Source organism: Pleurodeles waltl, chromosome 8 (assembly GCF_031143425.1).
Source record: "Pleurodeles waltl isolate 20211129_DDA chromosome 8, aPleWal1.hap1.20221129, whole genome shotgun sequence".
Classification (NCBI taxonomy): Eukaryota; Metazoa; Chordata; class Amphibia; order Caudata; family Salamandridae; genus Pleurodeles; species Pleurodeles waltl.
The window spans coordinates 399,370,360-399,385,763 of record NC_090447.1 but is presented as its reverse complement, the minus strand read 5'-3'; the positions used below and the strand labels follow the sequence as shown (position 1 = coordinate 399,385,763).

Sequence of the window (15,404 nt, the reverse complement as noted above, 5' to 3'; positions counted from 1 at the left end):
CTCCGAAGTGCCAACCATTTTCCTTCAGCTATTCCAAATTAATACACCTCTCTCCTCTTGGACCTGATTGTACTTTGGAGGAGCACTGATACTTTGAACCCAAACACCGCCTCTGAATTAAGTGTAGCTCGCATGCATGCCAGCACAAAAAGACTTCCAAGCAGATTTCAGATTTAAAGTGGGGGGAGGGGTTAGATCAGAAATAACTTTGCACTGGCCTGATTCTGTTGTGCCCGACGTTGGCTACAGCTCTGAAGACTGTCCTTTCTGCTTCAATAGGAGAGGAACAAATACTGGATATGGTGGTTGCTTGCTAGCAATGGCACAGAAGCCCATTGCTTGGTGTGTGTGCGTTACTGGTCTGAGTCATTTAGTTAGCTTTTACTCAGTAGGGAGGATATGAAGTGCATTCCACACTATAGACAAACTTACCATGTAATTACCAAAAAAGAAGTTTAAAGCATTCTAGTATACAGAGAGGGGCTTTGGCTCTGGATATGTATTGTTCTTTATAGCTGATCATGATTTCTTTGGGCAGCAGCTGTTTGTCTTCTTAAATATTCTGTCCAATGCGTGGTACTCTAACCAGATCTTTGAGAAGGTCGTAGAGCCTAGAACAGTAGATTCTGTAACACCAAGTTTGTTGGCATACAAGGGTGTCTTTCTCATCTAAGATAGCCACCGTGTTAACATGTTATGATGTGGCATTTGCAAGCTTACTGTTAAATGCAGAGAAACCTTCCTAGACAAATGCAGCATGCTATGTCATATTTACTGTACTCTTATGAAACAGAAATCAGTTAGAGGTCAAATCAGCTCCTTCAAATAGGTCAGGTCTTTTCTTGCTTCCCTTTACTAACTGTTGTTGATGAAAACTGTTATGGACACTGTTTACCAGCAAGAATATTGTCAGGTGTTTCCAGGCAGTATTTCTTCCTCACATTCTTACTTCAATATATGTGTACTGCTTACATTTGTTGTAGCAGATGCTCCAAAATTGAATTGTGGCAGTGTTGTCTTTAAACGTTGGATTCATGAGCAAAGGGCTCGAGGAGAAGTGGCTCCTGGAGATGAAGTCCTATGGGATGTTAGAAGGAGGCTTATTCTGTAAATCCTTTTCTGTTATTGTTTGCACAAATTTGGAGAGAAAAGTGTGTGGAGTGGTTGCAGGGGATTGAATGTGGTGGATGTAGCAAGTAGTGGCAAGGATTTTGGTTGTGACTAGTTGTTGGAAAGGAAATGTGCATGATAGAGACTTCTAGCTGCAGATTTCTTACCTTACATTTATCTCCAGGCATAAGACTGGATCTGGACAATTTTCGTAAGTAGTACCCCTCTGTGGTAGTAGGTGCCATCGTCCGGCTCCACATGGCGCCATCAGCGTAGTTCTTCCCAGAAGTGATGTGTATGGTGCCTATATAGGTGCCACCCCAGCGGGCTAATGTCAGTTCTTTTCTTTCCACGCCAGTCAGGTGAGGTCCAGAGAGAGCTACCCTCAGCCAATTTTTTTCTGACTGTCTTGTTTCAACTTTTTGTGAAACCTTTTTTGAGATTTGTCTCCTGGTGTGGCAGGGATGTCCATGAGGAAGGCTGTTTTTAAACCTTGCGGCGGCTGTTACCAACAAATGTCTGTGACGAACCCGCACCTTGTCTGTCTCTGGTGCCCTGAGCAGAATCACAACCCAAAGACCTGCATTGATTGTCATGCCATGCACCCCAAGGGCATGAAGGAGCAATCCCTCAAGCTCCTTGTTGCTCGACGTGCGAATCTGGGACGGTCTTGATCCCGATCAGAGAAGGGACCTGGGATAGGTTGTGGAGCTATCGATCGCATTTGAAGTAGTCCCATTCAGTTAAGTCCCACAAGAAAAAGAAGATCAAGAAGTTGAAGAAGTCTTCAACTATCCCCCGTCTATTGAAGTACTCAGATGTGACGAGGTAGCATCAACACTCGAGACCTGGCTCCTCAGTTGAGCCTGTTTCTGTGTCATCTCCACATCTTCCCGAATTTCCAGGGCGTACCTGCACAACTTTGTGAATTTTACAAGGCATGCCCCTCATATTTGTCCCCCTCCCCTTGCCAGAGCACCTTCAGGCCTTGCAGGTTTGGGAGGTGGCCCCTACTGGTCTTCCACTTGTGGGTTCATGCTCTGTGTCAGTCGGGCGCCTCGGATCCACAGACAGATCCGGCCGGTGCCGGTCAAGCCACCTCATCCTTCCCCGACACTGGCCCCGGTGCTGACTCTCCCATTCTTATCCATTCTTATCCTTGACTTTGACACGGAGCCGGATGGGCATCGATGCTGACAAGAACTGTCATCCAGGTTGGAGCCTGAACCCTATTCGTATGGGCTAGGACTTGGAGAGGATCGGGACGGGTCACTGGTCCCTTCTGAATACCAGCCTTTAGACCACAATGAAAGACACCAGGTGTGAGATGTGGCGGACACCAAAACACTGGTTACCTTCCCAGATATGTGTTTCGTCTCTCCTTCTTCCTTGATGACAAAGGAGGGAGGCTCGTTTGCGATGGTGGTGAGGGAGGAGGACAGGGTCCTGGACTTTCTGCTGCCCTCCTTGGCTGCCAAGGCCAGTGTCTTGACAGAGGTGCTTCAACCGGGAGTTAACACATATGAACCACTCCTACCGTTTAAAGAAGCCCTCACAGACATCCTTCTCTGAGCCTGGTCCAAGCCCTAGACAGGGGCTCCTGTGAATATGACAGTTGGCCCCCACTACTGTCCCCACCCCAGGTGATCCCAGTTTCCCTACACAGCACCCCACCCTGGAGAGCTTGGTGGTCCAAGCCTCTACTTCACAAGTAAATCCTGGCTTATTACCCACCACCCCATCAGATAGGGAATCCAAACGTCTAGACACTTTGGGCAAGAATACGTTTTCTTCTGCCTACCTGGTGTCAGTGAACACCTTATGCCTTTTGGGCAGATGCTTCCATTCACTCTGGTACTCGATTGCGCTGGTGCTGCCTATGGTCTCGATTGAGGCCCGAGCCATGACACATCTAAGTTAACCATATTATGTGGGCTGGATACAACATATTTACTAGGTAGTGCGGTTTCATCGTCAGTGGACCTGAGGTGCCAGTCCTGGTTGAGAACCACTGGCTTTTCAGGAGATGCCCAGGCCTCACTCATAGACATGCCCTTTAATGACTCCAGTCTCTTCGGAGACCAGGCAGACTCATCGCTAGAGCTTGTCAAGGACAACGGAGCTAGGGCCAGGCCCTTGGGCCTTTCCATCACCCCTTGCCGTCCCCAGTCCGCCATTTGCATCTACCCACCCATCCAACACGGCACGCAAGCTTTCCAGCCCCTCTGTTGCCAAGTCCATAGACCCCGTGGGTCAGGCAGCCAGAGGTCGGGCCAGTTCACTACTCCGCCAGCAGCCGCAGCCTCCCAACCTATTTAGTTGCCCTCAGACCATCATGGGCACCCTGTCTGAGGCAGGATACGCCATCATCTGCACCACTGAATGTCAGTAACACCCTACTCTGGTTTCTACAGATTGTCTGAAGGGGCTACTCCCTCCGCTTCATGACCACCCCTCCACCCATGCCACCCACTTGTGACAAGCTGACGGAGGACCATCTTTCCTCTCTCCACTAGAAAGTGACTGCTCCCTTGGCCAAGCAAGCCATAGAGAAGGTGTCGGCAGCAGATAGGTTATGGTTGTTATACCCGCTACTTTTGGTGCCCAAGAAGGACAGAGGCATTATTCCTATCCTAGACCTGTGCCATCTCAATTTCTTCTTGAAAAAGGAGAAATTCAAAATGGTCACATTTGCTGAAGTCCTGTCTCCTTGGACCCAAGTGACTGGAAGGTGATGTTGGACTTGCAGGTCCCATACTTCCACATCCCCGCCCTGCCTGCCCCCATATGTTACCTGTGGTTCTTTGTAGGTCACAAGCACTTTCAGTTCACCGTGCTCCCCTTTGACCTTGCCAGCGCCCCTTGGGGGTTCACCAAGGTGATAGCGGTGGTTGAAGCTTATCTGGGGAGATTAGGGTTGCCAGTCTTCTTCTGTGTTGACAACTGGCTGTTCAAGGCAGGATTGTCCCAGGCAGTCGTCTCCCACCTCCAGACTACAGCGGATCTTGTGCATTTGATGGTGTTTACTATACAAATGCTGAGGTCACACCTGACCCCCTCTCAGACGCTTGGTTTCATCAGAGCTGTTCTGGACACAGTGCAGTTTTGGGCTTATCCTCCAGAATGGCGCATCCAGGATATTCAGGCTATGATACTGATGTTTCAGCCTCTATCTTGGGTTTTAGTGAGACTGACTCTGAGGCTGCTGGGCCTCCTGCATTCTGTTTTGCGACAAATGCCTGCTGGCAAATGCAGGCTTTGCAGTGAGACCTGAAGTTCCATTGAGCGCAGCATCAGGGGAATCTCTGACATGGTCCAGATCACGAAGGGAACTGTGCAAGATTTGCAGTGGTGGCTTTTGTACCACGATTGGGTCAGAGGCGGATCCACCTCCCTTCCCCAACTAGATCTGACAGTAGTGACAGATGCGTCACTCCTGGGATGGGGTGGCCACATGGGAGAGGCGGAGATTAGAGGCGTCTGGGCTCCATATCAATCTTCTGGAGCTTATAGTGACCAGACTAGGATTGAAATCTTTCCTTCCCCCTCTCAAAGGGAAAGTAGTGAATGTGTTTACTGACACTACCACCACTTTGTGGTACTGCAACCAGCGGGGTGGGGTTGTGGACGCTTTGCCAGGAGGCTCTGCACCTCTGGACATGGCTGGAACATCAAGGCATTTAACTTGTGGTTGAACACCTGGCGGGCTCTCTGAACGTGAGCGGGGACAAACTCAGCCATCAATGCCTGGTTGATCACAAATGGCATGGATTGAGCTGCAGGCATTGTCATCTAAGCCACCCTAGCTTTCCATCTATCCTGATAAAGTGGTGCTTTGCACCAGGACTTCCTTTTACCAAAAGAGGCCTCACCCTTTCGTGTATGCTAATCCATCAACTTGCCTACATTTTACGCACCCCCTCACCCTTCTAAGGAAGAGGATAGACTCCACTGCCTGGACACAGAAATAGCATTGGCATTCTAAACTGATAGTAACAAAGAGCTCCAGGTGGATTATCAACTTATTGTTGGGTATGTGGGTTCGAAGAAAGGTCAGGCACTGCAGAAGCTTACCATTTCTAGGTGGGTTGCTCTTTGCATTAAAATTTTCTACGCATTGGCTAAAAAGCAAGCATTGGTTTGCGCCCTCATTCTACCAGAGCGACAGTTGCAACCACTGTGTTAGCATGCTGAGTTACAGTCCTGGACATCTGTCAAGCAGCAATGTGGGCATGCACATGTTTAACAAACACTACTTTCTGGAGTGTCAGGTCTGTAGGGATGGGCACTTTGCCCATTCGATCCATCTGGACTTCCTAGTATATTGGTTTGCAGACCTTCCTCCGGGGATGGTATTGCTTGGGTATCTATTCTAAGGTAAGGAATCTGCAACTAGAAGTCTTATCTGGTAGAGACATATTTTAGTTGCAGGGTCCTTACTGGTCCTCCCTGCGAACTGATTTCTAGGGACAGGGACTTCCCTTTCAGGGCCCTAATTCAGACGCACCAGCGGTTAGTATTCACCTTGGCTCCACGCTTCTGGTGTGGAAAGTCATGAAAAGAAACTGACGTCAGCATGCCGAGGTGGCACCTATATTGGCCCAGCAATGTCATATCTGGCACGCACGACACGTATGCCACCTAACGGCACGCAACTACAGAATAACTACCTTTTGGGAGGCAGCTCGTTGAATATCTTTCTAACGGGAGGAATCTGTGGTTAGAAGTATCCGTAAGAACAAGTTACTTACCTCCGGTAGCTCTTTAGTCCTTCTAATTGCACATTTCTTAACACCCTTTTGCCTCCTTCTGTGGAATAATGGAAAACTGCTCTTTAAAAAATAAAACATGTCTCAAATTAGATTTATGGCATACCTTTGCCCTGAAATTCTCACAGCCGATCTTCCTCTGAGTGGGTCGAAGAGAATTAGATAGAAACCGACATTAGTGCACGGGGGGGGTTACATATTTGAGGCTCCATACCATCACTTTGAGAGCAGTGTGATGCTGTTGTGGAGACTGATGGTGCCACCACACGATGTGAGGAAGCAATTGCTTAATAGAAATCAGGGTCCAGTCTGGCGTTTGGAAATATTCTAAATACGAGGAATATGGCGCCAGTGCATCCACCAAAAAGTTTTCTGAAGGAAAGTAACTGGTTCGTCAGGCTGAAATATGCTCCATGAAACTCTGAAGTCCTTTACTCTGGTGGAAGACATGTTGAGATGGCAAGATTATCAAGTGTTTTCTTATCTTGATGACTGGCTCGTCAAAGATGTGTGAATGTAAAGCCAGCGCTTCCACAGCGGCCTGCCTCAAAAAATGTCCAGCTGTTTCACAGACTCTGGCTGAATTAATGAAAGGCATCACGGACTCCGTTAAGTTGAACCTATTTCCTGAGGCAGCGTCTGAACACCGCTTAAGGTAAAGTCTTCCCTTTGGTTTAATGTACGGGACTGGTTCAGTTTTTAGTCTAACCACTTTGAAATCTGGTAAAAATGGATACTCCTCTTGTGTTAATGCTTCTCCTCTGGAAACTGCATAGCACATATGTGTTTTGGTTAGCACTAACACTCATTAAACATGACTAGATATTTGCATTTTCTTCTCCTCAAGGCACAGATTCATTTTGACTTTGTCCTCTAAAATATATCCACTTGGGCACCGCAGTAAGAGTACAACTCTTTGACTGAATCAGTTTAAGTTGCCAAATTTTGTGCCTCAGTTCATGATTGATCCAATTTAAATCTCTCATTTAGGTATCTGGTATTTCACTAAGATTCATAAGGCCTAAAGTGACTCTTATGCTGAATTTATCTTGTTTGTCTCATTTGAATCCCCTGCTGATTACACCTATTTTAGGCGTAACCTCCCCTAAGTTAATATTAACCTATCTCATAGGAGTTATTTCTATAGAAGACTGAATTATTTGTTTCACATCTCCTCTGTATTATAAAGCATGTTTTTAATCCCAGACCTAGTAAGTATGTTAATATTTAATTTTTCTTTCTGAAAATACTTGCTTTCTGCCTTGTGGTAGAAATCCGAAATAATACAATAGGTTTTCCCATTTTATGTATGTGTTCTGGCTTGCTTTCCCACATCTGTAAATTGTTAGATTGTGGTTACCAGCTGCAGTTTGGAATCATGAGCCGAGGTTTGTGACAAAGTAGTACATCTTGCATACCTGTAATTGTGATCCAGTGCAGGTGCTCTTTCTCTGTTTTTGGGAATTAACAAATTTCCAGTCGCATGTCTGTGGAAATGCACATTTTTGTCCTGCAGAAAAAGATTTCTCCCTGTGGAAAACACTTAAACCTCCCGAAAATCTGAGGGTGATCTATTTTATTCTGATCCTGGAATGGGAGACAATGTGCTAAAATGTACCTGAATGTGGAAATTCATAATCCTTCCAAGTTAGCCATGTCTTGTAACACAAACTTCCCACCCCTTATGTGAGATTTACTTAGCACGGTGCTTCCCAAACTTAGTTCCACAACTAGTTGTTTTCAAAACAAACTTTTGTGACCCATCTAGTTATACCAGACATGAGTCAGGTTGGTATTTTAATGTAATAACAGTTATTGTTTGTAAATGTCACCTTAACAACACCCTTCGATATCAGTCTGAGGCCAAGATATTGATCTGTCCATATTCTGATGCTGGACCACTTTTGATAGTGGGATGCTGGCCTGTCGCATCTATACACTAAAATCACATGGCTTCTGAAAACCTTTGTTTTAATTTCAGTGATTTTAGCGCATTTGAGAAACCAGAGTATAACGTAAGGCCTCATATCCAGTTTTTTTGTTAAAACCATTGGTGCATTTATATATATATACAAAGTAAAAAAAAAAAAAACTACTGAAAGGTTCACAGGTATCTTCCTTGGTAATACTTGCAACAGTTTGCTTTAAAATTTGACTTGGGAACACTCACTGGTGCACAAACAGGACTAATCGTTTTAAATATTACTTACATAAACACCAGGAATAACACAGCCCACCAAAAATCAGCTTGTGACCCACATTTAGAAAACACTAATTAGTGGATTTCTCCTCACTGATGGTGGAAAAATTGGCAGGAGGAAATGGAGACATTTTCAGCTGTAAACATACTTATGTTATTAGTGCAAGTTCATTGTATATTTTTAAGTTTATAATTTTCCTCTTTTTCCTCAGTAGTTAAAGTAAAATTTGTACAGCACAAATCAAAATCACAGAAAAAGCGCGAGGAGAAGGAAAGACGAGGAAGGGCTAAGCCCCAGGAAGATGAGTTGAAAGACTCTTTGGCAGATGATGACAGTTCATCAACCACAACAGAAACCTCCAATCCAGACACTGAACCCCTCCTGAAAGAGGTACAATGAAAGAAATATTCTTCCCAATTAGAACGAAAAGAATACAAATTAATATAGTGCCTTTTCCACAGCAGGAAAATGTATTGTTGGCTTACTTGCAACTGTCGGTGCTGTCTTAAATGCTTCTGTCACATGGTCCCTAACACATTTATTAAGGTATTCCACTGCGCTTTTGTTACGCTAGCCGTTGAGCTGCATGAAACACCTACTCAATGCTTTTAGACCCCATTTTTATTTTTTAACTTAATTAATATTCAGAGGCAAGGTAAATATATTTTACAATCCGAGATAAAAAGAAAAGGATGAGCTAGCCAACTGTTAACACAGATTTAAAATATACTATAAAAGAAAAAAGGAATCCAATGGTCCATCAAAACAGAAACTTGAAATACACAGTTTATCACTGATGCCTAACATCTTATGATAAAACTTTTTTTAATTCCACAACGCAACAATGTTGATGGGCTTGCTGCATAAATCGAATTAACAGCTGCATTGCATGAGTGTAGGTTGCATAGCTATATATATTTGATCTTATAAGTATTTTTTCCTTTAATGTTTTTAAACTTGACAAACTATTACATTGTGTGAAAACCTCTATTTGACCAATTGACATAAGTGACATTTCGAACTATTTACCTGCACATCTTAAAAGATATTTTTGTTGTAGTCTGATCTTTGCAAAATACTTTAAAGTCCATGGGAAAAGGCTGGAAAGTAAGTATTTTTGAGGTTGGACGACCCAATATTGGTTTCCTGAAATAGGACTTATCCAGAGCTCCATTAGGATATTAATACCATCTCCACAGTTTTCTTTTATTTGTTAGAGCGTGTGTTCTATCAATATTGTCAGTGTTTTAGAGACCGGTATCTGGTAGTCTCAAAATATGCTTCTAAATGCCTTTCAGAATATTAACGCAGTCTAACCTTTTACTTCTCAGACTACTTTTTGCATTGTGATTAGGCTTCTCAGTGGAGTGTGATTTTTGAACATGAATGCAGAATGTACATCAGTGGTTTTCATATAATCTTATTAGGTGTGCTGGCAACTGTATGTGCAGGTATTTCATTAGTTGCAGCATGTCTTTGTACGTACCACATTAAATGTATCATTTTAATCACATTTATTAGGAAGCTGAAGCCTCCACTTTGGGATGCATAAGAAGATTGTACATTAAAATACCTAGTTAGTGGTATAAATCAAGGTTGTTTAAAATACAGGTCACAATGAAGTAATATGCAGTTGTGAAAATGTGTGACACCAGTGGCTCTATAATACACTGGGCAGTACATAGAGTAATGTCTTACCAGGCCACCTCATACGGCACCATCATTAGCAAATTAGCTTTGCAGGCAGCAGACAAGCAGATGGCAAAATATTGCTTGATCTAAGGCAACAGCAATCTTTGTATATCCTTATAATATCATTGTGCGTTATATGCTTTAGGATTCAGATAAGCCAAAGGGAAAACAAGCCATATCTGAAAAACAAGACAGTGACATTTTCCATGTTATGAAGACCAAGAGTAAGAAACCCCAGCTTGTCACAAAAAAAGAAAACTTATCAGACATCAAGTCCAGGTAAGTGACACTGCAAATATTGATTTCCCAAATACTGATATCTGTGTACTAGTGTCATTTTCCGCCTTTCCTAAAACGTTTCCACGTTGCATTCTTGCCAGTCGGTTTTTTTTGTTGTTGCTCATTTTGTATTTTTCATGTTGTATAGCTCTATAAATTCCTTCGAACCATTTCAAATTGAATTTGTGAAATGGTTCTAACAGGTAAAATCTTCCAAATTTCCATCATCTTGTCTAGCTGAGCCCTGGCCATCTAGAAGATTTAGTTGCACTATGATAAATAGGGCATTGCATTGTATTGTTTGTATTGGAATTTGTATAGCACTTTCCTATCCCTCTGAGACCCAACAAAGTTGCTGGGTGGATAGGAAGTAACTACCAAGTTTAAATCATTTATGTGGTGCTTAAACCTCTGATGAGGACGTTGATCTCTCTGATTTGAGTCGGGTTTCAACAATCACATATTAGCTATTAGCCTTGGAATTTTAACTGTATGAATTCCCTTGTCTTTGGACCATTGAGTCAGTTGCTGCACCTATATTAGTAAATTCTTCTGTGATAGGTAGAATAAAGTATTCTAAACTAATATTTCACAGGTTCCAAACTAATTCTAAACTTATGGAATTGCTTTGCAATTGTATTTCCACAACAGATAACTGCTTCATGACCTTCCTGGTTTTCAGTGTCTTTATATAATAGGTCTCTTACCTTATCCTTCAGTTCATATGAAACTGTATGTTCAAGGCATGTGTGGCTGTAGATGCACATGGTTTCTATACTCCTGCCATCTAGTGTTGGTCCGGATGTGTGCAGGTTGTTTTTCATACAGCCCCTTTTGATCAAGAGGCCCTCTTCCACCTCTGGCCATGGTCGGCACCAAGTGACCATTTCGGGCGCACCGCCCTCCTGCTCAGCGCGGAAACACCAACCCAAGCAGAAGCCTTCGGTGTAAAGCACTTCGGTGGCAAATCAATCGCTGGCGCCAAGATGACCGACACTGAGTGAAACTGTGGCGCTGAAACAGAAACATTAGCGATCTGGCTCCTGAGGTCATAGTTTGGTTACCTCAATCTACCACCAGGATGTAAGACCATTTTTTAAAGAAGCCCTTGGACCTACCACCCGAGCGTGCTATTTAGTAAATTAGAAAAGGTTTGTCAGTTATTGTCATTCCAAACATATTGATTCTTTCAAAGTCATTGTACAAGACATTGTCTGCTACCTGCTTCATTTACAAAAAGCAAAGCTGGCATTCACATCCACAAGATTGCACCTCACTGCAATTGCTGCCTAGCTAAAAAATAAACAACATATCTTATTCAAGTCATTAAAGACTTCATGGAGGGGCTCAAGAGAACTATTCCACCACGGGTTCCAGCTGCACCCTCATGGAACCTTAATGTTATTCTTACACAACTTATGCAAGTGGAATTTTTAGTCGCTATTACCTCACTTAGACGTGTTAGTTAGTGAGGTTCTCTCATTTTCACCTAAATGAGTTACATTGCTGTTTTTCCCCAACAGCCAGATTTGGTTGTGGAAAGGGCTCTCCATACATTAGATGTTCAAAGGGCCTTTATGTTCTGTATTGATAGAACTAAAACTTTCAGAAAAACTAAACAACTGTTTATTGCCTTTTCCCCACCCTGTAAAGGAAACCCTATATTCAAATCAGATATTGCCAGATGGATAGTCAAGTGCATTTAAACATCCTATGCTAAAGCTAAAAGAACTCGGACTACACCTCCTAGAGCACACTCTACTAGAAAGAAAGGAGCATCAATGGCTTTCCTAGGAAACATTCCCATGGCTGACAGGCTGAGATATGCAAATCAGCTACATGGTCTACACTACATACTTTCACTAAACCTTATTTTCAGATTAGCTACCATTTATGGGAAGAAGTGCTTTACAGTCCATGCAAATCATGTGTAGCTGCAGTCACACATGCCTCTAACAGGATATGTTACTTACCCTATAAGCATCTGTTCATGACATGTAATGCAGTAGATTCACATGCGCCTACCCGCTACCCCAAAAACCTGTAGCTGTTGCAGTTTTACTTTCTATTTACAGGGCATCTCTTTACTTAGACTTACTCTACACTCCCTTCTCACCTGCCTGAGGGAAAACAATCTAACGATGGAGTAGATGCCCATGCGCATTCTCACCAAGAGGAGGAGTCACTCTACCTTGTGACTCAAAAGACTAATTTGAAGAAAAACAACCTGCACACATCTGAACCCAACACTAGATGCCAGGAGTATGCAGAGCCTGTGAATCTACAGCACCACATGCCACGAACCGATGCTTACAAGGTAAGTAAAATATATTCCATCTGATAGACGTCTTGCTGCAGATTACTTACCTGTGAATTTTCCCCAGGCATTAGACTGGGTCCGGAAGATTTTCGTGAGCAATGCTCCTATGCACCATTAGGTGGCATTGATCGTCTCAGCATCCATCATCTGGGGTGTCAATGCTAGACATGATGTTGTGGGCCCTATATAGGCATCACGCAGGCACGCTAACATCAGTTCTTTTCTTAGCTAGGGGCTTAGAGAGCTATCCCTAAGTCAATTTTTGACTGGCTTTTTTTCGACCTTATATCAAGTGGTTTTTTACTCCTGATGCATTGAGGGATGTCTTCTATGAAGACTGAATTCAATCCCTGCGAGTCTGACAGATCCGCACCGTGTGTGTGTTTGGTGTCTGGAGCGTGACCATGAGCCAGTGTTATCCTGCAAGTGCCAGGCCGTGCTTCTGAAGGCTTTGAAGGAGCAGTCCCTTAAGGTGAACGCAGTCTGGTGCTAGACTCCATGCAAGTAGAGTTCCCTTTCGAGAAGAAGGTCCCAGGATCGGTTGCAGAGTCCGAAGTAGTCATACTCCCACTCCAGGTCCTCAGGACAGTCGGGTAACTCCAAGAAGGCGAACTTCTCTTCGACTTCTCCTCATCCATCGGCCGACAAGACAAGGGAGTGTCAACACTCTAGGCCTTGTTCTGCAGAACCTGGGCCAACTCCACACCTCCCCGAATTTCGGGTGTCAGTGACCCGTGCCCAAGTCTGAGGTTTTGAGGTTTTTATGTGAAGAACCCGACCCAACCCAGCTGCAGCAAATTTGGGCCCTGTGGAGTGGGTCCCTTCGAGTTCCCCACGAGCGGCTTCGGCCTCAGCCTCGAGGGACTCCCAGGGATCCAGTCCTGGATTAGGGCCGGTGCCAGTCGTACCAACTAGAACTTCCCTGACACCAGTCGTGGCGCTGTCTGCACCCACTGGCGACACCATCCCCATTGTCATTGCTGAATTCAACACAGAGCCGGATGGACATCGTACAATGCCTACTTGGGCGCCGGCAGGAGCTTTGCCTCCTTGTTTGGATCTGGAGCCCTTTTCCTATGAGCTAGGCTTCAGGGATGAATGGTAGAGGTCGCTGGAACCTTTAGAATACCAGCTCCAAAAAGAAATGGACTGGTGTGAAGACTTGGGTGAGGACAGCGACTGGATACTTCTCCAGATACTGGCATGCTTTTTCCCCCAACCGTGGCTGCGAATTAGGGAGCTTCTTATGCTATGGTGGTGAGGAGGGTAGCAGATGTCCTGGACCTTCAACTGCCCTTGGTGACCTTCAACGCTAACCTCTTATAGTGAGCTGGGTTCTGGTTGCAGCATAAAAAACAAAACACACACACTTTTTCTCTTTTTCTTTCTTCCTTTTTCTCTCCTTTTCCCTCTTTTTCATTTCATTAATTCCTTCCCTATACCAAGACATCTGGTCACTTAAGGGCTGTGTGGTATCAAACATCTCGTATTAATAAACCCTCACTGATCCCAGTGATGGATTTATTAATACTTGCACACAGATGGCACCTTGAAGGTGCCCCCTGAAAAGCATGCCAACTACTAATGTGTTGACTGACTGATCCCAACCATATCAGCCACGGTAGCCACGTTTCTGCCCTCCTGGGGTGAGAGCCCTGTGGTCTCGGAGCCCAGGAACAAAGCCTGCTCTGGGTGGGGTTGTTAACATCACCTCCATGAAGGATGTGCATTCTAAGGCGGGAAGCTCCAAAGGCCTAACCACCTTTGTGATGTGACCCAGGTCTCTCCAGATGGCAGAGATGACCACCCCCTCTTGGTGGCAAGACAGGCGTGAAAATTAGTAAGATTAGGCGGTGTGCCCACCGCCAGGCAGTCCCACGCCTAAGGTGGACCAGCTGATGTGGACACCACTTTTCAAATTCCTTGATTTTATTTCATATGGAATCTGCATTCTAAGGTCAGGGTTATGTCATCTTCCCACTGGAAGTGGTCATATAGAGGCTGTAGTCACCCTAAAGGTAGGCAACCCATTGACTGCTATCCGACACTCCCCTTAACACTCCTAAATTAAGTATTTAGGTGGCACCCCTGAACCCAAGAACTTAAATGCAACGAATCAAGAGAAGTAGGACAAAGAAGAGGCACTGCCTGGCAAGAACAGCATAAGAGCTGCAAGCTGGAGAACTACCAAAACCTCAGGTTGCCTGCCAGCACCTCAGAGCCACTGCCAGTCTCCCTTGGAGTATAGGAGCTACTTCCTTGCAGTCCGCAGGCACGAAAAAGCAGAGTCTGGACCACCGCCTTGCATTTCCTCAGCCCTGACTGATGCTGCCATTTAACAGCAGAAGGTACCCCCATCCCTGTGCTCTGGAGGACCAGGACTGTCCCCTCTACCAAGTGTGACGAGAGCAGGAACCACTGGAGCCGTGCACCACCAGTCCATGGGGTACCGGACGCCCTGTACCAAGCATCAACAGTGAGAGTCCAATCAGGATTCTCACTGAAGCAGGACCAAGCAGCTGTCGATGGATGTCAGCATCACGGAGACCCACTGTGTGAGTGGCCCAGCTTTTCTGATTTTGCCCTGGACAGCTGGTTGACTCTGACTGTGAGGAGCCCTTTTACACACTGAGCCCAGCTGCCCTATCCATTCTGCACCTGTGCTGTCCATCCCGGGTGTGGAAGAACCGGCTTTGTCCGTTTGCGACCCAAGCCCCTGCTTCGGAACTCTCTGATTTGTCCCAAACTCCCCCTTTGCAGCGTGTTTTTAGGTACCCCCCTTCTTCATAGCACGCCCTGCTGCAACCACACCAGCATCCTGCTCCAGATGGAATTCGGGGAGCCTTTGACAAAGTGTTTGTTGGTCTTTGGACCATGGGCACAACATCTCTAATTCCTGAAGGTGAACCCCCAAAGCAGACCATACTTTCCTTTATGCATTGTTGACCTTTCTCTCCACAGGATTGCATTGTGCATGAAGGCATTGAACTCTTTACTTACCTGTAACTTTTAAACAAGAAATCAGTATTTACT

The 15,404-nt window shown here is 44.9% G+C and overlaps 1 protein-coding gene across 2 annotated transcripts in view; it reads left to right on the top strand.

Annotated features, from left to right (window-relative positions):
* The window catches only part of TMEM131 (transmembrane protein 131), an 892,454-nt gene that overhangs the window by 680,632 nt on the left and 196,418 nt on the right, over positions 1 to 15,404 (top strand). Inside the window, exons 32-33 of one of the 2 annotated variants that reach the window (XM_069204268.1) lie at positions 8,295 to 8,470; positions 9,918 to 10,051. In XM_069204268.1, coding sequence (XP_069060369.1) covers positions 8,295 to 8,470; positions 9,918 to 10,051 — 310 coding nt within the window. Of the gene's footprint in view, positions 1 to 8,291; positions 8,471 to 9,917; positions 10,052 to 15,404 lie in introns of both variants that reach the window. The other variant, XM_069204267.1, reaches the window with a different exon arrangement.